The 23631-nt window shown below is 36.1% G+C and overlaps 1 protein-coding gene across 1 annotated transcript in view; it reads right to left on the bottom strand.

The window, feature by feature from the left end:
• Positions 1-23631, bottom strand: part of RUNDC3B (RUN domain containing 3B) — a 51056-nt gene that overhangs the window by 26795 nt on the left and 630 nt on the right. The window contains exons 2-6 of the mRNA XM_058806819.1: positions 17332-17447; positions 9150-9283; positions 7009-7094; positions 3917-4006; positions 720-800 (exon numbers count right to left, since the gene is read on the bottom strand). Coding sequence (XP_058662802.1) covers positions 720-800; positions 3917-4006; positions 7009-7094; positions 9150-9283; positions 17332-17447 — 507 coding nt within the window. The remainder of the gene's footprint in view (positions 1-719; positions 801-3916; positions 4007-7008; positions 7095-9149; positions 9284-17331; positions 17448-23631) is intronic.

Below are 23631 nucleotides of genomic sequence, written 5' to 3'. Positions count from 1 at the left end.
ATCCTCCCGTGGTACAAACTGAATCACAATTTGTGACTAACATGTAAGCTAGTAAGAACTTCAAGAGAGTAACTAGGATGTTTCATGTTCAGTTGTACATCTTCAATTCCTAACTGCTATTCCTAACTATTCCTAACTGTTTCTCTCCTTTTGGTAAACCTCATAACAGAAAACATATAACTAATTTCCATGCTTTTTGATGATGTCAAATTGCTACTTGATTTATTAGACAGTAAGAATTCTTTTTATTATTAATCATAAGGCTGATCAGAGGAGCAAAAGGCAGCTAAAAAATCAGTTTACATAGCCTGGTCACGACTTTCTGTGATGTGCTAATGGCTTATATTGTCTATGTCATATCTTATATTTATCAGTCTATATATTATTTTTATTTACAAAATACCTATTTCGTTTTATGGCTACACAGAAAAGGCCTAAGAAAAAAGACAGCTTGGTCTGGTGATCATCAAAGGAGATGCAGCACTCATTTTCCACTGAACTGTTATTCTGAATCAAGGAAACACAATTAGCATGACTCACATTTCATGAATCATGTAACAATCCCAACAGTCTGAAAGAGTGAGGTAGCTCAGTGAACAGGTTTGTATTGAGAAATAAATATCATTTTGCATATGAAATGAAAAATAAGAGGTCTAATAAAAAATAAAATCTTGCCAATGAAATAAAATTTTAAAAAGCAGAGTGAAGCTAAGAAGTACCTTTGGGTGAACTTCAAGTATGGTGTATAATCTATGACAGCGGGATAGCTTCCATCCAATCCCTCACCCTTCAGACAAAAACTGATAAAACAGAGCAACAACAATAAGTTTATTACAAGAAAATTAAATTACAGTGACAGTTGAATATTACCAACCTGAAACTTCATTTTTTGTAATTTTTTGGTGCTATAAACCCTAGTTTTTAAATATTCACTTTTATTCTCAATAATACAGGGAGATGGCAAGAGAATAACCAGAAAGCTAATTGAAGCAGCAGAAATAGAAGAATTATGAACAAGCTTGGAATTTTCTACATTTAACATAATTTAAAGGTTTTACAGAGTAGTTATATAACCATTCTACTAAGTAAAAAGTAATTTTCTCAAAAATATTTCATGGTCTTTCTCCCTTCAGACACTTACAGGTGCTGAGGTGCATGAAGCTGAAGAATATAAGTGAACCTAACTTTTGGAAAATATTCTTAAATGGCTGTAGCTTTATAAAACTTTCATTTACACTGTATTTTTTTACTGGAAATAAATTATTGCATTTCAACTATATTTAATTATCACAGAAGTGACAAAACTGCTTCCACAAGGCTCATATTCCTCATTGCTCCTATCTCTGTTATTGATAAACAGATTCTAGTTAGTCACAGCTATTGCTAACTGAATCGCAAAGTGCCATTTTTGACAATGCAGTAATTTAAGTGCTATTTAGGAAGTACATCTAAGGGTTGTTGTATTTCTTCCCCAAGATAAAAAGAAAAACAAGAAAGTGAAAAAGCAGTCCTCCAAGAGCACAATTACCTAATTCCATATTGCTGTGAGGGGAGAAAAAAAAAAATCAGACTACATTCTCAGGGAAGCTTGCTCATCTCCAGCCCAAACTCACACTTACAGTTCCACATAGATAAGCCAGTCAACATTTATAAGAGATACTGAACTGAAAAAAAAATCTCATATATACGATGCAAAGAATGGATACAGCTTCCCAGCCATTCAAATCACAATACTATGAAAGCTCTGCTTAGTGGTTCTAAGCAATAGGACAAGAGTCAAGGGGCAGAAAGTGATGCACAGAAAATTACACCTGAATACGAGGAAGAACTTTTTTACTGTGCACTGACCCACACTGGAACAGATTGTCCAGAGAGGTTGTAGAGTCCCTCACTGGGGATATTCAAGAACAATCTGGACACCATCCTGCGCCATGTGCTCTAGGATAACCCGGCCTGAGCAGAGAGGTTGGATCAGACTGTGGTCCCTCCCAGCCTGAACCATTCCGGGATGTGTGGCACTATAAAAATACTCCTGTAGTACTAAACTCCCATTTTGCACAGAAAATTCGTAGATTCTTAAAAGCTGCATTGACAAAATGTAAATGCCTTCAAGAGCCAATCAGCAGTCTGAATACCATTAACAGGTTCCTTTATACTAGAAATCAGAGGACAAAGAAAGAACAAGTAGTCATACAACTAAGCCCTCATACCCTAGTATGTACCACCGAGGCTATTGAGGGACAAACACAGTCAATTGATGATTATTTATGAGAGGATTTACATAATGCAGACCTAATCTTGCAATGCTTATTCATGTATAGCTGCAGTCCTTCCAAGTACAGGGCTAATACAGAAGCAGTTTAATTTCAGATTATGTAAAGCTTAAACTAATAAAATCTGGTAAGATTTGAATTTTGCTGTACACAAGACTAGCACTCATCATCCTGCAGCACACTTCTGTTCTTCCAGGACATATGTTGAGGATGTAGTTAAGCCAATCTAATGACACAATGCTGGAAAAAGAAGCTATCCTGTGTTTTCAACCTCTCCCTTTTTTTTCCATTTTTTTCTTAAATGCAAACACGACATTCGCCTCCTTACACTGGCACTTATCTGACTCCATGATGGTTCAGCAGCCATCAAGACCTGCATTTTTAGGTTGTTTCCTTTTTTTTCCCCTTTCTCCATCCAGGTGCAGCTCCATAGCCAGTGGAACTAAATGCTCTTGACCACCAGAAAGGGAAAACACTGCCCATTTCTTATTTGTTCCTTTTCTTCTCTAAGCATTATTCTCCCATAATCTCTGCCACTAATAGGAGGCTTCTGTGAACCATAATAGCTAACAAAAAAAAGAAGTACCCAGTCCTCTTACTGGGGATGTTTTTTCGTTCTTCAAAAATTTAGCTGGCTGAAAGAAGGGTCCAACAAGCCTGGCACAGAGGTATATAAACAGCAGTAAATCTCTGAAGGGCCTTTTAGCAATGGTCAATCACTCAATGCATCCATTCTGTTTTCTGGCAGTTTGCCTCCTATATTGGTTTGTGACAAGCATTAATGCTACTGCAAGGTAAATACTAACAGTGAACTGACAGAAGAATGAAGAACAGCATTATCAGTCTCCTTTTCCTTATGCTGGGTTATGAAACTCTGCCAGTGGCTCTGCCTGAGGCTAAATTGGTCCAATCAGGCATATGAACAAGGATTTGCACCAGCCAGGTTCTATCTTTTTACAGGCACTGCAATCTTTATATCTTGCTGATGTTTTTTTGGTTTTTTTTTTTTAAATATATGTACATATATAGGCATGCTGTGTTGGTTTGTTTATTATCTAGGGTGTGCTTGCACCTTTGTTACCTCAAAATCACAGAATTAATTATATAGGAAAACCCACAAAAGCCTGGCTAGAAATTGCAAAGGTCAATTAATATAAGTAGTTCAGTTGCAGGCAATTTTAACACCAATTGATATTAAATGGTCATTTGTAAGTTATATTTTTCGAATTTAGAAGTGATAAAGATTACCTTCTACATGTGCAGTTACAGTGCTATCCTCGAGTATGTCCTACCAGGACATAACCAAGTACTTAATCACACAGTTTTCCTTAGTTTAAAAATAAAAGGTGTCATGTCTATAAGCTTCATTTAATAGGTTTGAAATATCTTCTGCAATTATACTTCTTTCCTTTTAAGATTTTTGATACCTGAAAAAACTACCCCATAATCATGCAGTTACCTAAAGGCATAACTTGGTTCTTATCTAGAAGAACCATTCAAGATCTCTCCCTTGCCCTCATCTTTGCATCAACCTAAGTTTTGCCTCTCAACCTACCACAGGAATTTAAGAATGTTTTCCATAATACATTGATTTGTAAGTACTTTCCCTGAGCATTTTGTTGTGAAGCACACAAATACAATACCTGAAATCAATTGCATTGAGTCCCAACAGCATACCAGCAAGCATATTTGCTTCTTCACCAAGAACAATTGCTCCATCTTCATAAAACCTCCTTCAACAAAAAAGAAATTAATTCAGCTATTTTTCATATTTAGCAGAAAACTGAAGAAATCCAGTTTAAATTAAAACAATTCATGAACCCCAGAGGCATTCATATTCCATTTCAAAGAAAGCAAACTAATAGACTACACACAATCTTAAAACACAGAAGAATTTAGACATAAGCAAAAAGAATTTTCAATATTAGTCCTACGAACTAGAAGAACAAGATGGATAAAATGCAAAAAAAATTATGAAGGTTTGTTATACTTTACCTCTGAAAGGAAGAATTTGTGTCATGTACATAAAGAAATTATTCCATCACATGAAAATAAATTCTCTCTCACAATTGTACTTGCAGGTTCCTTTAAAGTTCAACATTCAATTTTAATTCTTAGTAGCTGGTCTTTTTTAAAAAAGTATTTTCACCAATCAGCTATTTTTCAGTTAGTTTACCTTTTCTTAAAATACTGCATGCTGGGAAGATGCATGCTGGAAAGCCATCAGAATTCCCCTGAGAATTACATGTGGTAAGAGGGAAACCAAGAGGTGCTCAGTACCAGAGCCAAGGCTGAACTGTCACTTAGTAAGAACTGAGATGCACAGTTCATCTTTACATTCTAGCAGGGATGAGTGCAGGAAGGTGCCAGATTACTGACTACAACCAGACAAATACCAGCAACACTGCCCTACCTAAACTCCATCTGTTTTAAGAATTGCATGAAAGCTTCTGGGTAGTTCAGAGAGAGCTCCAGTTGGCTGCATGGTGAACATCCAGAAAATACATGTTTTGAGGCACAGCTCCAGAAATTGAGCTGTGTTATAATGCATGCTGTGAGAAATCCCACTTTTTTTGCAGCTTTGTAACAAACATCCATTCACTACACAGAGATCAGTTGTCCAAGATCTCAGATGCTCTCAGTAGAAGGAATAAATCTGTAAGACTTCCTCTCACAAGACAGAGATTACAGTCCCAGTAATGAGGCTAGGAAGTACAAACTCAGCTCTGTAGGCTCTCCCTTCAGGAAGGGCACTAGGAGGCTAGGCTGGCTGAGGCAGAGCACTGAGCTAAAGGGACTCCAGTCTGATTCAGCACAGTGACTCTTATTTGTGAACAAACAGCAGTGCCCCAGTACATGCAGACTGCCAGCCATTCCACTGGTGTTTGTAAAATCATTGCCAGGTACCAATCTGCACTGAGCTCTTGTAAAATAGTGCCTTGGGAGAAATCACACAAAAAGAACAAGGCACACCTTCAATGGTGAGATGCAGAAGTTAGCCTGGCAGTGCCAGGGTTAAAGACAGCTGCAGCAATCCAGCCAAACCAAGAGTCCCCTTGGAAAACCCACAAACCTTCATTCAGTGATATACACTTGACATCTCACAACAAACCAGCCTGCTATAATTTAAGAGCCTGACCAATCAGTTAAAAAAATAATTCTGTGTCCATGCTTAATCCAACCCCTCTTCCAAGTGAAATATGCACATACAGCACTAAGTATGTGCTGCTTCATTCAAGTACTAACTCCAGGAAGCTAAACACAACAGTGAAGTTTAGAAAGAGCTATCAGCATGATAGATAATCTTGTATGTCATATACACGTAACACAAGAAATTTAGTTTATACTAATAATTATTAAATATGCATATAGTAAAATATATGTTTTAAAATGCTAAACAAATGATGCAAAGCATCACCCAAAATCCAGGTCAGTTATTAGGTATCAGAAATCCCACACAGGAAAAGAAAATTTGTTCATTGTTGCTAGAGGCTTTGAAATCCATACAATCAAAACCTGAAAATGTAATTTTTATTTCCATTAAATGTATTTTAAAATATTACTTCAAAAGAAACTTTGCACTTACTATGTTTGGAATGCAAGAGAAGTTGTTTCAAAAAGATATACCACCAAAAGAACATTCAAATATATTAAACATTAACATGTTCAAATAAATGAATTTGAAACTGCTAATCAAATAAGACCATTGCTATCCACTAACAAACTACACTATTGAAACAGGGACAAAGAATGTACTACTTAACTACATAATCTGTGACCCTACTCTTCTTCATCTCCTCCTCAGAAACCCATGTGACTTTTCAGTTTGAAGCAGCATTAGTAAATCTTTTCCAGATTTTCTTTGTTTTATGTGTTTCTTGTCTACTGTAAATGCAAGCAAATCTGGGTAAAATAAGACAACAGGTTTTGAAACTGAAATGAAATGGGATGTTTACCCAGTTGTGTTTCAAAGTCAGCTTAATACTGGCAAAATATAGGGAGATCTCTGGACAAACAGTATTAAACAATATGCTAAATGAACAGAAGTTCTTATAGAGAAAACTCTTCTTGTTTTAATAGCCCATTCATTATGTCTAAACTTTTAGAGTTCAACACAAAGTACATGTTACAGATCCATTTGTACTCAGGTGACTTCATCAAAAATCTCTAAGACATACTTGTTATGAGATAAAACAGCATCTAATAATCACACTATCTAAAACCAATTAAAAACTGCCAGAGTATTGTCTATCACAAAGAATATTCTCTTCCCTGATTTTATCATTAGAAGCTAAAAAAAAAAGTCTGTTACACATTTTTTTATTATATCAAGAATCCTAGCTATGCCTGATCACTAATTCTGCTGCTTTATAGTTCTCAAGAGGTTTCTGGAATTGTCTTCCTTTTTTCTTCAAAAGATGTTCTATAAAAATTATTTTCCACTGAGTCTTTGGTCTTTCTATTAATTTTGAAAGGAACACTACATCTATCCTTACTACACCACAATTTCAGCTTTAGCTCCTACTTCAGAGAGGTTATCTTTGCTTCTGACTTTTCAAGAATTCCAGGCTTATTTCCACATTTTTTAAATCACGAGAAGATTTTCAATTTTCCAGTTTTACCCATGCTAAAACCAAATCCATACCAGCTCTAGATACCTTTCACTAGGTTATAGGTCTTTCATTAATGACATCCTTATTTACTAAAATATTGCAAAAATAAAATTCTTGAAGACCTGGTTGTTTTGAAGTCTCTCAGAGCTGTGGAAATGTATTCAGACAAATGTTTTTCCATAAGTGCTACTCTTATCCATGCGCGACCCTGCAAGACAAAACAGGTATCAAATATTTAAGCATTACAGAAAGAAACAGTTTTACACTCTGAAAACTAATACCTGAATAAATGACTGATTAACAAAAATAACATTAAACAGAAATAGTTGCTAGGATGTACTTCATTACAGCAATATCGAAAACAAAAAATGCATTCTTACAAGGACACAAAGTTTATTGTGAAATAAAGTCATCCAAAATTTTCAGGAGAGGGTGGAGGGTTTTTTTCTTTAATTATGTGCTCCAGCCTTTTGAAAAGCACATGTATGTGAGAGGCAGCAGATCAGGGCAGAAAGCTTTACATTTTAAAACCAATGGCATTGGAAGCATCCAGCTGTTTCCACAGTAAAGTGGCAGCAACTTGTCCTCAAAGTGATTCTCTGTGTTCATTCAAATATTTGAGGGATTTACATAAAAAAATGTGTTGTAAAATATTTTTTCCCCTCACTAACAACATGTACATAAAATAGAGACATGAAATCAAATCCAAGAGGCCTAAATCCTTCAGAGTTCAAAAGCAAAACTTCACTGGAACAGTTCCATAAACAACAGCAATACCTTTAAAAAATAACCCTTAGGAAAGCATGTCGTGCTGTGTTTGTAGGTCTGGTGCACGGGATTGTGCCTTACAAGGGGGAGACATTTCAATGGCTGCCACAGCTATGACTGTGTTTCTGAGAACACCAGGAACATTTCTTGTAAACCATATAAACTTAAAAACACTTATGTAAGTAGTAAGATGTCTTTATGCTTAATATATTTGGTGTTTACTGACATCTAGCTGAATATAAGACATTCTACCAGAACCAGCAGTAGATTATAATCCCACTTAAGGGTGACCTAACTGTGGCCTTCTAGGGAGCCTACAAGAAAGATGGAGAGAGACTTTTTACAAGAGCATGTAGTGACAGGACAAGGGGGAGTAGCTTCAAGCTGAAAGAGAGTAGGAAGATGTCTCTGCCCACAGCAGGGGGATTGGAACTAGCTAGTCTTCAAGATCTCAAACCCAAACCATTCCAAGATTCTATGAAATGATAAATAAAATTGCTTTCATAAATACCATCAGCACAGCAAAAAAATTAACATAGAAACTAAATTAAATCTCACTGAAATTAGAAGGATATTTACCTGGATAGCTGCCTTTATGTTGCATTTATTTAGAACATGACTGAAACCATGAAACCGACGATGCTGCTTAGCTAAGAACTAAAGCCTATGCACCTCCAGTGAAAGCAGAGCCAACTAGCACAGGAAAACCCTTGCTGACGGCTTCCAGGCTGAGGAGGACACTTATTTGGACACCAGTCAAACTGATGCACATGATGGGTATTTGTGTCAACATGCTCGCCATCTTTTCATATCCAGACATACAAAATACTCCCCTAAAAACCAAACACCATTCTCCACACTCACTGCTCAAATTAGGTTCTCTGTCTACTGTTTGGCATGAAGTATTCCACAGAGTAATAGAAAGCATTTATTTATTTGTAAGAATATTTCAGAAAACAGCCTTGCATCTTATTATCTACTGAATTTAAATATTCATATCTATCAAAATCTCAGAATTCAGAAAGATCTACAAAATAAATCTTAAGAGCTGATCACACCTATTCTATCAGTGCATAAATTCTACATGAAGTAAAATTACTAGAATGGAAAAGAAAAAAATCACCCAATTTCTACAATTTTAATATTTCTTAGGCATGTCCAGAAGAACTTAATTTCCCTTAAAAAACTGTGTTTTCAAAAAATTATGTAAAGTAAAAAATCTGAGGACAATCCTTTTATAACATAACACAATCACTGAATTGAGAGAATTTTTCATACCGAGTAAGAAATCTTAAAGGGAATGCATTTTGATTTAAAAGTGGGGCTTTTAAAAAGCAAATATTTACTAGGCACATTAAAAAAATTTGAACAATGAAAAAATATGTAGAGCAAGCTAAGTACTTTAAATAATGTAAAATAATGGTATTTTTACAGGTACAGAAATGTCAAAAATTACAGATGTAATAAGAGTCACTTTAGCCCTTCTCTTGCCTACCTTAGCTCTAGAAGAGCCAACATTCTCCATGTTCTCAATGCTGCAGATGCAGTTGTGGGAGACTTTTCGGCAAGCGACGCGAATGTAGTCCCAGAAACTGCGAGGGCTTTCATAGCCAAACCAGGAGATCTGACCTTCAATCAAAACACAAGACACAGAAAGATTTATGGACCTCCCTCTCTGCTTATTGGAGATAAATGGAATTAAATACTCCCCAATACACTGCCTTTACTGAAAGAATTTTATACAAACGATGTATAAATTAATTCCTTCTGAAAACTGACCCACAGATGCAAAAAAAGTTGCATTATGCAGTTCATCCTGGTTTAAAAGTGATGTACAAAGAGAACTTTAGGGTGGGCTTTATGTATATATGTGTATTTTCTTGGGTTTTTTCTTGTTTTTATGCTAAAATAATACCCAAGAGTCCTTCACAGAACTCTTCAATCACAACAGAGCACAAACTTGTGACTTAAAAATATGAGGCAAGAAGTATTTATTTATTTATGCTTTTTCTATAGGCAGCATATTATCACTAATAGAGTCAAGTAGAGAGATTTTTGTTCTTAAAATTATATAAATAAAAAATATAAAACACCTCTGCTGTGGTAGTGTTATCTTTATTTTAGGAACAGATTGTATTTTTTCAAAAGGTACTTTCATTTGAAGAGAAGCTGATGCATAAGCAAAAAAGTTTTGCAATCACAAATTCTTTTGAGCATACACAAAATATTCCCTCAGAAGCTGAGAGAAAATAATTGAGCAGATCATTACCCCTTCTGGAACGACAACCAAAATCCCTCACATTTTTTCCAGTTTGCTATGTATTGCACTTAGAAAATGAAAGGCAAAACTACATAACACTTGCAACATCACATAAATTTCAGCAGCAGCACAACAGCTCAACCCCATTTTTCAGAGGGAACAGCACACTGTTCTCACTTTGGACATACCTGCAAACAGGTATGGAACAAGTAAGGTTAATATTGCCCTCTGGTGACTTCCAGCATTGCTATGTGCAAAATCTCGTCTCCATATAAAATGAGTTCTTTTTAAGCTGATTTTATCTTTTTTCAAGACTGGAATTGCACTTATGAAGCTTTACTAATGTATGACAAAGATTTCTTACTCTTTTTCTGTAGAAAGCTCAGATTTCAAGAAAGAATATATTAGAGCGATACTGCAAATCATACATACTGAAAATAAAAGTCAGAATATGCATTTTTATCTGACATGACTAGATTTGCTTCAAGCATAACCAAAGTAGTATCAAAGGTCTGTCCCCTACGAGCTGAAGAAATTCAAGTGGCAGGTTCTTCTTCCCCTAGAGGGTGCATGTCACTCGGTGGTCCATCTGCTTCCTTGACCAAAGATACATTTATTAAATTCAAAGTATGATAAAAGACTTTAAAAACCACAAAAAAGGCACAAGCAGGATGAATTCATATATAATAACCAATATGACAAAGAAAAAATAGAATTCCAAGGTGCCACAGTTACTGTAGTTTTAGATCTGCTCATCTCTGAGGACTAAAATAAAAGAAATTCCACAAGGTAAGTGGAATTTTACAAATTACAATTTTTGTTGAAATGCCAAGTTTAGTGGACAGCAACAAAAACTCAACAGCATTTTAAGAGCAGAAAAAGCTACAGATATTTTTCATATTCTTCATCAAATCAAAAACATTTCTGCCCTAGAAATTGTATCTACAAAATTAAATGCAGTTATGGTGTAAAGATGACTTCATATCATCAGTTCCAGTTCTAACTAATAAAGGCAGGCATATGATATATTAACTTTGTGGGTTTTTTTCAAACTATCTTAAGAGCAGAATATATTTAGCAAAAAACAGTTTCAATCCAGTGTTTTGAAGCTCCTAATTCATGGCAATTCCTTTTACAAATGAACACCTGAAAAAGACATGATCATTTAAAACAAGAAATAACTTTACAACAGAATACCATACCAGCACTTACTTGGCTTACACTGATCAAGAAAGCCAGCTGGCCATAATTCAACATACTCTGACATTACAGTGGGCTCCCATCTCATTCCAGCTCTGTGAGAGGGTGCAATGGGTTTCAGACTTCAGCAGGAATTTTCTTCACTTGAAACTCACAGCCAGCTCAGCACCTTTTGTGAACCAAGGTCTCCTATATTTCACTATTCTGTTCCTACAACTTTAAATCCTGCCCACGTTCTCATAATTAGTATAATCTGAAAAAAACTTTCTCAATCTATCTATACACAGAAAAATGCTGGAAAAGACTGACTGAGAATAGTGAGAATGTATTTTAAGAAATACCAGAAAAGACTTTAAACTATAGATTTACTAAATTTTTAAAGCTTTCAGCATGTGAAATTTATTTGGCCCTTAACGCACTCAATGCACACAGCCACGAGAGGTCTCAAGAATGAGAAATGAAACAGCTCCCACTACTCTGCACCTGTCAGGCTTTGCCTGCAATACTGTGTCCAGTTCTGGTCTCTACAATTCAAGGGCAGGATCAGATTGGAGAGGGTCCAAAGGAATGTCACAAAATGTTCAAAAGGCTGTTAAACCTGTCCCATGAGGAAATACTGAAGGCATTACATTTTTTCTCTGTAAGGAAGAGAAGGCTCAGTGGGGGAACTCATCACAGTTCCCCAGTACTTAAAGAAGGTGAAGGCTCCCTCCTCACAAGGAGCCACACAGAAGACAAAAGGCAACACACACAAGTTGCACTGGGAGAGGCTGCATCCCAAGAAAGAAATTTTTTTACAGCAAGAACCAAAAGTCACTGCAACAACATCCCCAGTGAGGTGATAGAGTTTCCATCACAGGACGTTTTCAAGATATGATTGGACTGTGTGCCAGATATTCTCATCTAGACTCCCATCCCCAAATGATTGGCCAGATGATTCTCCAAGGACCCTTTCAACTTGGGCTGTTTTATTATTTCAAAATCATATCTAAATTTTAAAACATTGCAATAAAATTGAAAGCTAGTTTTAGTGTAGAACTTACATTCTGTCAAAGTACATCATAAGGAAAGAGGAAGTTTCTCAGCAGGGGCACAGGGCAATGAGCATGTAGTCTTTGCTGTGAAGTTCATATGTCACCTGAAGATGTAGAAGCTGACAAGGTATTCCAACAGAAATGATGTTGGTTTTGTCAGCCAAACAAAATTCTTAGGTAAACATGGAAGCTGCATATGTAATATTAAACATTGCTCAAATAAATTCCATTCCTGTCTACAGAACTGCAAAGAAAATAGAAACAAACTATGATTTTTTTTGCTTTCACCACATCTTTGCAAACTGCTGCATACCTACTTGTATCAACCCATTTCTGTTTTGACAACTAGACACAAACATCCACAGTTATTGCAGATCCTTTTCATGCTCAGTAAATTCTTCACAAATAAGATTAAACAGTCTGATCTTTATCCAATTACTGTCCAATTTAATTTACAAAGTTCCACAGTTGCAAAGAAGTAATGACTAGGATGTTCCAAGGTACAGACAGGTTTCTCCATATTTCACTATGTTATTTAGTTAGCAGCAATTTTTTCTATCCAATAAAAAGTAAGTTTTAGTACAACTTCTTGCTAACAAACTGGCATGATCTTTGAGGAATTTCTGAGATACCTACCTTTATTCTGAGCCTACAGGATCGGTCATTAAATACTTAGAGCAGTTCATAAACTCAGTCCTCCAAGACAATTACGAGTTCATTTACAATTTTTCTCCATACAAGAAGAATGAACAAAACCACAAATTACACAAGAGCTTTCCTGTTTCTTCTTAGTGAAAAAGAACAACTCAGTATATGTGTATAGATACTAAATCTAATAATAAAAGCTATTCTGCTAACAACATTATTGCCCCAAATAAAGGGCTACCACAGCAGTATGTTTATTTTGTCTTTTTAAAATAGTAGTGCCTTTAGTTCTTATATCCTTAACCTACCTTTTTCACTGCCATTATATCACCATTACCTAAATTATTTAATCCAGGAGACTTGTTTCTCTCAAGACAAGGAGCATTACAAGCGGCATTTTACTGACTCAAAGAACTCCTGAAATTTAGGAGTTACATAAATTGGATAGATAAAATCAGCTTCCATGGACAATCCTAGCAGAAGCTTTTGACATGTTTATAGTGCCTCCTGAACGTACAGGAAAATAGGTACACAAAGTTGTGAACATGTCAAAATAGCACAGCACAGCATATTTTCTGTGTCCTCATGGTGGCAAACGCAAGTAAGTGTACAGATAACAAATGTGTTCACAGTAACCACGATATGCAAAAATTTCACAAGTCACAAGCAAAATACACTAGATACATTTACACACTGACGCCTGACACTATTTCTAAACACACATACTGGCTAGCAGTTTGGATATCAAACATTTTTGCTGCACAAAGGGTATTACTGAAAACATAGTAAGGCAGCAAATACATCCAGGAGACTAGTCTTCAGAGATATGTTTGAGATTATGGCCATAGAAATCTACAATAGTTATTCATGTTTTTCAGTAATAACTCACTTAATACTAACTTAAAGTGATAAGAAAAGGCAGAAAAAATACAACCTAGTTATATAGTAAAGATATAATACACATAATTTTGAAATTACTTCAGGTTTTAAATCAGCTTGGATATATCTGAGATCAAATCCCAAGTACTGTTGTTGAACACCTTTGATGTCGTACCATTTCTGCACTACCTGATAAAAAAGACACTTACAGGAAATATACCTGAAAAATCTGTGGCCAGAAATGAAAACAAGAAATCACACAGATCACTACAAGATACAGCTTCATCTCCACAGTACAGAGTGGTCAGGAATGGAAAAAATTCCAAACAACTGTATGAGAAAAAAAATGGCTCCTGACACGATTCACCTTGCTTTAAAGGCTATCAAACACACGTACACAAATTTGTAAAACCCCTTTCAGGACTATAGGTCTTATTTGGACCTTCAAATACATTGTCCCTGTATCCCTCCAAGAGTAACACTTAACCTCTGCTGTATTATAAAACCATGCACAAGCTTATTATAAGAAGAAATAAAAGTAATGAATCACTTGTCGTTTTTTCTGTTACTACTTCTCTCCTCCGTTTTCAAGACTTTCAGCTGCCCTGTCCAGTAGTATCACATCTTGCCAGGAGGGATGTTGCAGTTTACTCCAATGACAAGAAGAACACATGCCTTATGAACTCCTCATTATAATCTTTGGTTGACTCCATGTCCTCAATACCTCCAGCACTTGTAGGAAGTAGCAGGCACGCTGCACACGTAGTGTTACACAGCACAGGGAAACAGCTCTCCCCTTTCCAGAGCTTAAGGCAGTCCCTTAAAAACCCGTTAGTACAGCTTGCTCAAACTCTCATCCTTAGGGCAATTCAGATTGCTTTTACTGTCAACAGTGGCCCATTCCTGACTGATACTTATTGGCAGCACATGTAGTTGTAAGGCAGTGCCATAGCTTATTATGCTACCTTTTTTGGCACTATTTTGGTGCCATATGTGCCAAGTCTTCTGTATCACACAAACAGATACATATATTCAAGCAGCATTTACAGAACTTTTGTAGTGAGCTGGTTTGCTCATTTTACTACTAAGTAAATATCCATATGTAAAATATTCTTAAGAATATGAGCAGCTGGGCTAAAAAGTGCGTTCATGGGGAAAGTCATCAGTTTTCTGCCTGTTTGACTTCCTGGTCTGGCTCACTACAAGGCCCCAGAGCCAGGAAAGGTAAGTGCAAAGTCAAAGCTGGGCAGTAAGAGGGAAAATAAAAATCTGTAGCAAACTGCACTGAGTTTAAGAAATGTTATGGACTTTTTCACTACAACTGGACAATGTCATGAGTAATCTGTGACAGCCCTACTTTGAGCAAGTGGTTGGACTGGATGACATTCTAAAAACTTTCCAAAACTTAATTATTCAATGAGAGTGAATATAAAAAAAACCAAACCAAAACAACAAAACCACTCATGGTGGTTAAATAAAAAATGCTCTTTCATTACCCTTTTGCTACCGGGAACATCAGATCAGGTACCTACCAAAAATCCATTTTACATGGTCCTTGTGTTTCCACAACGACCATTTTTTCCAGAACAATTAGGAAGATAAGGCTTGGACAACTACTATTACAGAATTTTTAAATGCAATGGTTTTAGGAAAAGCATAAAATTCTAATCCTTGTAGCTGAACTCTTTTCCCTTTAAAATAACCATCCTTCTTCCTGCCATTTTGGGTTTGGATTTTTTTGTCTGGATCCTAATTAAGCATGAAACCAATAAACAGAAACCGTCACTATATTCCATAAAGACTACACTTTGCTCCTTAAAAATACATTAAATTTAACGTCAGAAGAGTTAGCAGTAAAAGTTTTCTAATAAGGCAAACTTCATACTTAATAACATAAAGTGTTTTTTTTTTTTTATTCTTCCTTCCTCACCCAGTACTTCCAAAGGAAGCTAAATATTAAGAACTGTTGTTTGCCATGGCATTAAAGTAATATACTTAAACTCTCAAATCTGGATCATCCATTTAGCTATAGTGCCATGAGATTATCCTGACAACTTTGATACAAAGAAGCTATTTATCTTACCATAGACTAACTGATCAAGTATGTTCTGCCAGTTTCAAAACACTTTATACAACTCACTGCAATCACTAGTTTACATTTAGTCTCTTCCTACTGACACTAAGTATGCATTCAGAATATATTAGTAAATTCCATCAATAAAATACAATTTCTTTCAAGCCCTGAGTTGTAAAATACATGCCCTCTTAAAATGTGAAGTGTCACAGTACATTTCTTATCTCAATTTCTGTCTTATTATTTTAAAATCTTTTAAAATTACAAGCAGTCAACTAGCTTATTACCAAAACATTCTCCATTTGCAACACAATCCACAAGTTCCCACCTTTTTCTGTAATTTTAACTCTGCAAACATAGAAAACTATACTAGCAATTACAAGGGGAAGACTGAAAGAAAATTTAGCTATTTGAATTTCTCTATTTCTTACTTGAAATTATTTTTTACTTGCAAATTCCATTTGCCAACTTGTCAAGGCTTCTTCTCTGTACTGCCTGTTCTGAATAAAAGACTGTGAAGCAAAAGAATGTTGGTGAAAAAAAAGAATTTACAATGACTTTTGTACAAATACTGCTGAAGCTGGAGGAGGAGGAGAAGGAGAAAAGAGAGCAATTTCCCTGCAGAGTCAAGCTGCTAAGTACCCATAATCACTCCAAAAATCTTTGTCACAATGTGACAAACCCTATGTTTCTACCATACTGTGCACCATTTCTTTCCTCCTCTGACAGAACCACAGCAGGTAGTAATTGTGCTATTCAAATGTCAGCCTACACACAGTATTGTTCACAAGGCTTGGTTATGAATATTAAAAAGTATGAAAATGAGTAGATTGTCATATTACACATCTATATTTAGATGATTATGATGTTCTTCATAATCCTCAAATCATTTCAGAAACTGTACACAGAACTGAGGAAAGAGAAGACTCATCCAAGGTCCTTTTCTAGTGACTGCTACTACTAAAGCACACACTGTTCTCTGAGCAAAGCAGCTTCCTCTAGAACAATTGGAAAATGCAAACAGACATTATCTGGAACTAGAACTTGATACAGGAAGAAAATCAACAACTGACCTTTCTAAAAAGCAATCTCTTTCAGGACATTCCAGCAGAAAAAACAGCTTCACTAAAGGGGTGGGCCAATAGAATGAAAGGACCTAAAAACAGTCTCTGGAAAAGAAGGCAACAAGAGCAAGCAAGGAAGGGAGGAAGAAATGGGAGCAGCACCAGATACACTCTGTAGCTCCTATTGAAGCAGATAATATAATTGTCTTTTAGACTCTTAGGACACAGCCTTATCATAAAGCAGAAAAGCAGACAGAGCTCAGCACCATGGCAACATTCACTTGCTTAATTACCAGCCCAGAAGGCTTCCAACAAGATCATTGGAAATATGTTTCACAGAAATAGTTGCTTTCACTTTTCCATAGCAATGCAGAAAATCAGGAAGGTAACAGCAATAAGACAGACCCACAAAGAAAGCCAATACTTTCATTCAGCATCAAGGAGTTTGTACAGATGCACATTGGTTTTGTATAAACAAATTCTCATGGCAAAATCATCAATAAGGAAGTTAATTAACATACCTTTCAGTCGATGACTTAGAATCTGTTCCAGAATGGCTGCAAAATTATTAAATTCAGGGGAAGTGTCATCTATAGTTTCAAAACAGGAACGGTCAATCAGAGTTTTGACTGAAAACCTAGAGCAAAAAATATGCGACAATCATAAATTACATGAATAATTAGAGCTCCTCCACAGTAGGGCAGTAGTTTGTGTAAACCAAGAGGAAGGAACCAGAACCCACCTTGATGTATCAAGTTCAGTCACAGCAACAGGAACATACAAAATGTTCAGATATAGCATGGAAGTGCAATTGGCATTGTTGGTCTTAGGCATAAAGCCTTTAGAACAGAAAGAAAACAAAAATCCCCACCCTTTCCACACAGAAATGAGTTAATTATTTTTCTCTTCTCTGAACTATTTTAACACAGTTGGAGAAAAACAAGCACCCAAAAGCATCCAATATCAGTTTCTTTGTAATCCTAAACACAAACACTTTTGCTTGACATTTTGTCAGTGCTCCTTTTATTCCCAAAATCTATGTTCAATAATCAGAAATACAAACTTTATCCTATTATGAGAACACTAATTTCATCCTAATGCAAAAATAATCTAGACATATTATAAAACAATTAATTTTTATGCATTGTTAAATCTGCATTCACTTAGGCTGATTTCCCTGTGAATGAGGGTAATCCTTATTCAGCACTGTATTACTTCATTATTATGCTAGAAAAGCTTTCCATTTCAATGATCCAACACCTAAAATTGGAAAGGCTGAATAAAGTCACTGTAAAATGCAGACAAGATGTAATTAGTCAACTGGCCAGCCTGCTGTGTTTAGTTACATTTATACAAACTTTTACTCTTATTCAGAGGATAGTTCAAACCTCAATAAATATGACAAAAATTTTTTTTTTTGCTTTCATAATTTTTTATCATTATCCATTTTTATTTTCCTTTCTTCAGCTTGTTCTTCCAGTTTTCAGTTTCAAGACAAATTTCTCAAACTTCAAGGTATTAAATCTGAAGCATTTACTATGGTTTTTTGCAACAATCTTATTTGTGTTAATAAAGCCATACTGCAGCCTGAGGAGATAGTTTTCACAACACCCAGATGTCAACAGTATCAACTCAGGATGTTCTCACTCTGCCTACTCCTCCCAGATCCCACACCTGAGCGAGCGCTGGCTTCCTCAGCTCTGCCACTTCTACTTTTTATGGTGCTCACTATGAACTGTTCTAGATTTTCAGTACTGGAAAGGAGGGGAGAAGTGACTCTTAAATACAGATACATTCATAAAAAAGATCCTTCACAGCATCTCAACACAAGCACTTCTATGGCACAGCTGCAGGAGCAGCACAGCATTATAAGCAAGGGCAGGAATGAAGCTCCTGACACCTGCAGTAGTTTGAAATGCTCTGCACTACAGCAGTACCTGCCTCCTTAGTGGAGCCAGCACAGCCTTCTGATGCACAAAACTAATGTGCTCAAACTGAACTGGCACACAGCTCAAGAGTTTCCACTCAATTATGTTTTACTCAGTAAACTTCTGAATAACAACTCCCTATTTTACCTTTCCTGCAGGCTCCTATTGTTGTAGAGTTTTTTGCAGAACAGGAATTAGGAGTGAATTAGGGTGGAGGAGGAAGCTTCTCCTGCAGTGCCAAATTATGACTCAGTTTTGAACTCCTCCATATTTTTAACCAATTTTGAGTAAGTGAGAGACATGCATGCCCACCATTGACTCTTCTAATGGCAGAACTTATTGCTTCCTCAAAGCTATATCAGAGCTGAGAAATTTTTGATTAAAAAAAAAAAGCGTTCATTTTGAAAAACAAATGCCTATAGCAATGCCATGACTAAGCTAATATTAACTGTAACAAGATGAGTCCTCCCACACCATGCAGGTCTGAAAAAGATCCAGTGCAGCACAGCACTCATAGATCCATACATAAGATAGACAATGAGTTAGCAGAGTGATGTACTGCCCTGTATGCAGGAATATCACCATAAAACTCAGAGACAGGATCATCCATAAACTGCAAAATCAAGTAGAGTACAATATAAAGCAATGTCTACTTCTCCTGTATTCAATGTCATACTTGAAAGTTCACTAATTAATATTGTATAGAGTACCTAATCAGAAATGGAGATATATTCAAGAAGAAACACTTAAGAGCAATTTCACAAACACTTTAAAAATCATAGATAAGCTTTTTTTTTTTTTTCATTTTAAAGCATTCTGCTACTCGACTGAAGAAAAAAATATCTAGTATTTAAAGAAAAAATACTAGAAAAAAATTTTTATATACCTAGGGTCTGATTATAAAAGGCAGTCTAAGAGCTCATCATCAAAATGGTGCTTTTTAAGTGCTCATATTACTCCCATAACATCAGAAATGTTAATTTTAATCTGTCTACTCTACCCTTTCACCAAAACCCTAAACTTTTATAGTCAACTTGGGTTAGACTGGCTTTTAGGAGAACTTAAAGGGAGTGCAAGTACATACTTACTTCTACAAACCAGGAAGAAAACAGCACTACCAAGCAAAATTTGATTCACTAGAAACATTTTTTTGAGATTTAAAAAAAACCCTTTAGGCAAATACTGGTTTGCTACCTTTTTTTCTCTAAATACTACAAAGAGGCAAACATATTTAAGTGCAAATTAAAAGTCATGAGCACATTTTGCATATTAGATATTCACATTTCACCATGTTTACCATGTATATTGGAAAAAGGATTAAGGGTATATAGAAGTTATGCCTTTGAAAAAAGGTTACACTGTAAGCACTAAGTAAACAATTCTCCTCAGTCATTTAAGGTGTTTCCAGTGTGTGGGGCCCCAGACCAGAAATTCCACGCTCTTGCACAGTTATGTGGAGCCACATGGAGACTGAAAGCCAAGAAACAGAAGGTCAGGTCTGAAGTACACAAGGGCTATGAAGAAAAAAGGTCCAAATAGCTCGAGCTGTTTCCTTGGTTCCCTGTATTGCTCCCATCTTCACAGAACCTCTAAGGCTGGAAAAGACCTTTATGACCATGGAGTCCAACCATTAACAGCACTGCTAAACCATGTCCCCAAGTGCCACATCCACACTTTTTTGGAACGCTTCTGGGAATGGTGATGCTACCACTTCCCTGGGCATTCTGCTCCAATGGCTGACCACCCCTCCTGTGAAGAAATTTCTCTGAATACCCAATCTAAACCTCCCTTGTGCAACTTGAGGCTTTTTCCTCTCATCCTGTCACTTGCTACCTGGGAAAAAGCCCAAGCACCACCTCACTCCATCTTTTCTCCACTGGGCTGCCACAGCAGCACTGCACTCCAGAGCAGCAGTCTGCTTACACATCAGAGATTAACTTCTGAGGGGAGTGCAAGAGCAGATGAGTAATGTAGCTTCTCTTGCTATAACACCTGTTGCTTCAAGACTTTTTTAAAATAAGGTATTTTATCCAACATTTCTCATTGTGTTACTGCAACAGCTTTTACTCCTCAACTTTTATTACTTGTTTTTTAATGCAGTAACTGCAATTAGAGATTTCAATATCAATGTTTCTAAATTACCTTTATGAGCTCTGATGTTTTTGCATTATTACACATTTTCTCTGCCATGAATCTACACTTGCTTGAGCCAAAAAGAAGATGTAGAAACAGTAACGTTCTCCCAACCTTAAAAAGACCTTATGAACTATGTAAGATGGAGACATTCCTGAATAAGAAAGACTTAAACCAATCTTTCTAGGGTACATTGTTCCACTACAACTTTGCAAGATGTGCAGAAGTCTCCCAAGTTTCTTGAATAACTCCAAACCAAAGCCAAACCTTTTGTGGGTACATCCCACATCTTATTTCCAAAACAGCAGATTTTGTCATGATTATTTAGCTTGCAATTTGGGAAGTGTCATTAAAATACTATTTTAAAGAATTCAAACCATTACTATAGAATGATCCCTAAGATTATGAAACAATATGCCTTAGGCTAAACATGGCAATCATGAAACCAGACAGTTGAGCCAAGGGTCAATGTCACTGCATCAGGTCTTATGTGTATTAGCAAAATCACTGTTTTAAAAGCATATTTCCTAATAGTTGTTCAATTCTGTGTTAACAGTCTGTATTTAAGCCATGAATGTCACTTCTGAGGTCTGTCTCAGTTGTTCTGTATCTATATGGATCCTATTGAAGACTAGATTAAACCAAGCTGAACAATCTATAACTTGTAAAAAAATCTCAGTGCCACTTACTGGAACATGAAAGGGATCAAACTTAAGGGAAAACAGGTAAGGGGAGAGAAAAAACTTAAAACATGCATTATGTACTCACAAAAGTCCTGAGAATTATTCCAATTTAAATCAGGGCTGTGCAGTTACAAAACCACAGTCATTCACTTTCACGTGCAATTGGTTTATGGAACTTAACTATCTATGTCACTTTCCATGGCTACAGTGACACTCAACATTTCAGTGGAAATAAACTGTTCCTTCCAAAACTGTAAATATAAGAAACTATCCACATCTGCATGAGGAGTTAGATAACATCACTGTAAGAAAATATGAAAACCTTAAAGTCTGGTATAACTATTAAGTAAAAATATGCTAAATTGAAGCTTTGACAAAAATAATTCATTAAGTTATCAGAGACTGTTAACAGATGGCAACTCAGAGGAGTATCTTCCTTGTGCTTTTTTCCCTTCACTGGGGAACAGTCCATACCATCTAAATTTGATTGACTCAATTGACTGGAGCTATTTTTTACCAGAACAATTTCTTACTTTCATAGAATTCTGATTGGAAAGGACTATTATTTTACACTTTTCAATACTAACTTGGCTATTCCTAACAGGTAACACTTTTCTAGAATAGAAAATGTGTAATAACTACAGTAAAGCACAGAGATATTTTAAACCCTCTTACACTGGCAAAATAAAAATATAAATAAATGCACATACATCATAATAATGCAAATCCTTCCTCCTCAACATTTTTTCCAAATTCTTATGTGCATTCACAAACTGAGAACTTCCAGTTGTGTGAAGAACAGCAAAATTAAGTCGCTTTACTGAAAACAATAAAAATACACCAATCTCAAGCAGTTTCTGCAGTAGCTCTTTTTTTAAATATGTGTTTAAGTGAATTCTCTCAGATTTCTAGGCATTTTTAAATATATTACACCATCACTTCAACTTCAGGACAGGGACATCAAATAAACCAAAACCACCCAATGTAACAGCAAAGAGTACAGAAGAGTTCTTCTCAACTGGGAGGCAAAAAAAACCCCCCAAGTTCTGTAGAATACAATATATTTCTTTAAAAAAAACTGTTTATATCCTGTACAATTGTGTGATTACTTGATAAAACCAGTGTTTTCCTGAGCACACAGATTGGCAGTATCTGCATCCCTGTAAAAACAGCTGAAACTGAAAACTTCTACTTCTATTATTTAAGCTGCTTCAGCAGGTGTGATAAAAAACTTTTTAAACATTTTTTTTGTTGTGTATCTTTTTCACAGGTAGGAGTAGAGATAAGCATACAAGCCCAGGAAAAGACAGAATAGTGCTGATGCTACTCAAACACAGACACCATGACTGGAAGGAATACCGAAGCAAATTCAAGAGATGGATGATACAGTCAACCTTTGTAAAACCTGCTAACAGTATACCATAAGAAAACAAAAACCAAAAAGAGAGTGGAAAATATGAGGTTGTATGGGTTTTTAAAAACCCTGCTGCAGCATTAAGTGATGATGGTACAAAATTATCTAATAGTTGTCCTGTCACTTTAGTAAGGTTTGTGAGAACTAAAATTATGTCATAACACTCATGAATCTGTTGAAAACCTTTCCCAGACAATATTCAAATTACTTTAATAACGTCAAAATTGAGCAATTGAAACAAACGACCGAACGGAGCCATTGCTACCAGCATATCCACGTATTTAAAAGTTTGCCATGACGTTACAGGTCACTGCTGCACACCTGGAAATGCTGCATGAATACCACAGTGACAGCACTGGAAACGCTTAAATAGAGCGTCATAGAACTGCTATTAAGCTTGCATAAGCTCAGCACTAAGATGCTTAAAAAAAAAAAAAAAAAAGAACGAAAGAAAGAAAGAACGAAAGAAAGAAATTTGAATACAGTAGCTCTAGTACTGCAGATTTCCTGATCTAGATTTCGTAGATAAAAATATCCCGGAGCGCAGCCTCTTCGGGATGGTCCTGCGGCACCGGCGCGCTCGCAGGAGCGCTCGGTCAGCGGCCCGAATCTCTTCCCCTGGATCCATCCCATTAACTCTGATCCTCACCGCACTGACTCCGA

The sequence above is a fragment of the Ammospiza caudacuta genome, chromosome 1 (genome assembly GCF_027887145.1).
Source record: "Ammospiza caudacuta isolate bAmmCau1 chromosome 1, bAmmCau1.pri, whole genome shotgun sequence".
In the NCBI taxonomy this organism is placed as follows: domain Eukaryota; kingdom Metazoa; phylum Chordata; class Aves; order Passeriformes; family Passerellidae; genus Ammospiza; species Ammospiza caudacuta.
This window is presented reverse-complemented; position numbering and strand designations above follow the sequence as displayed.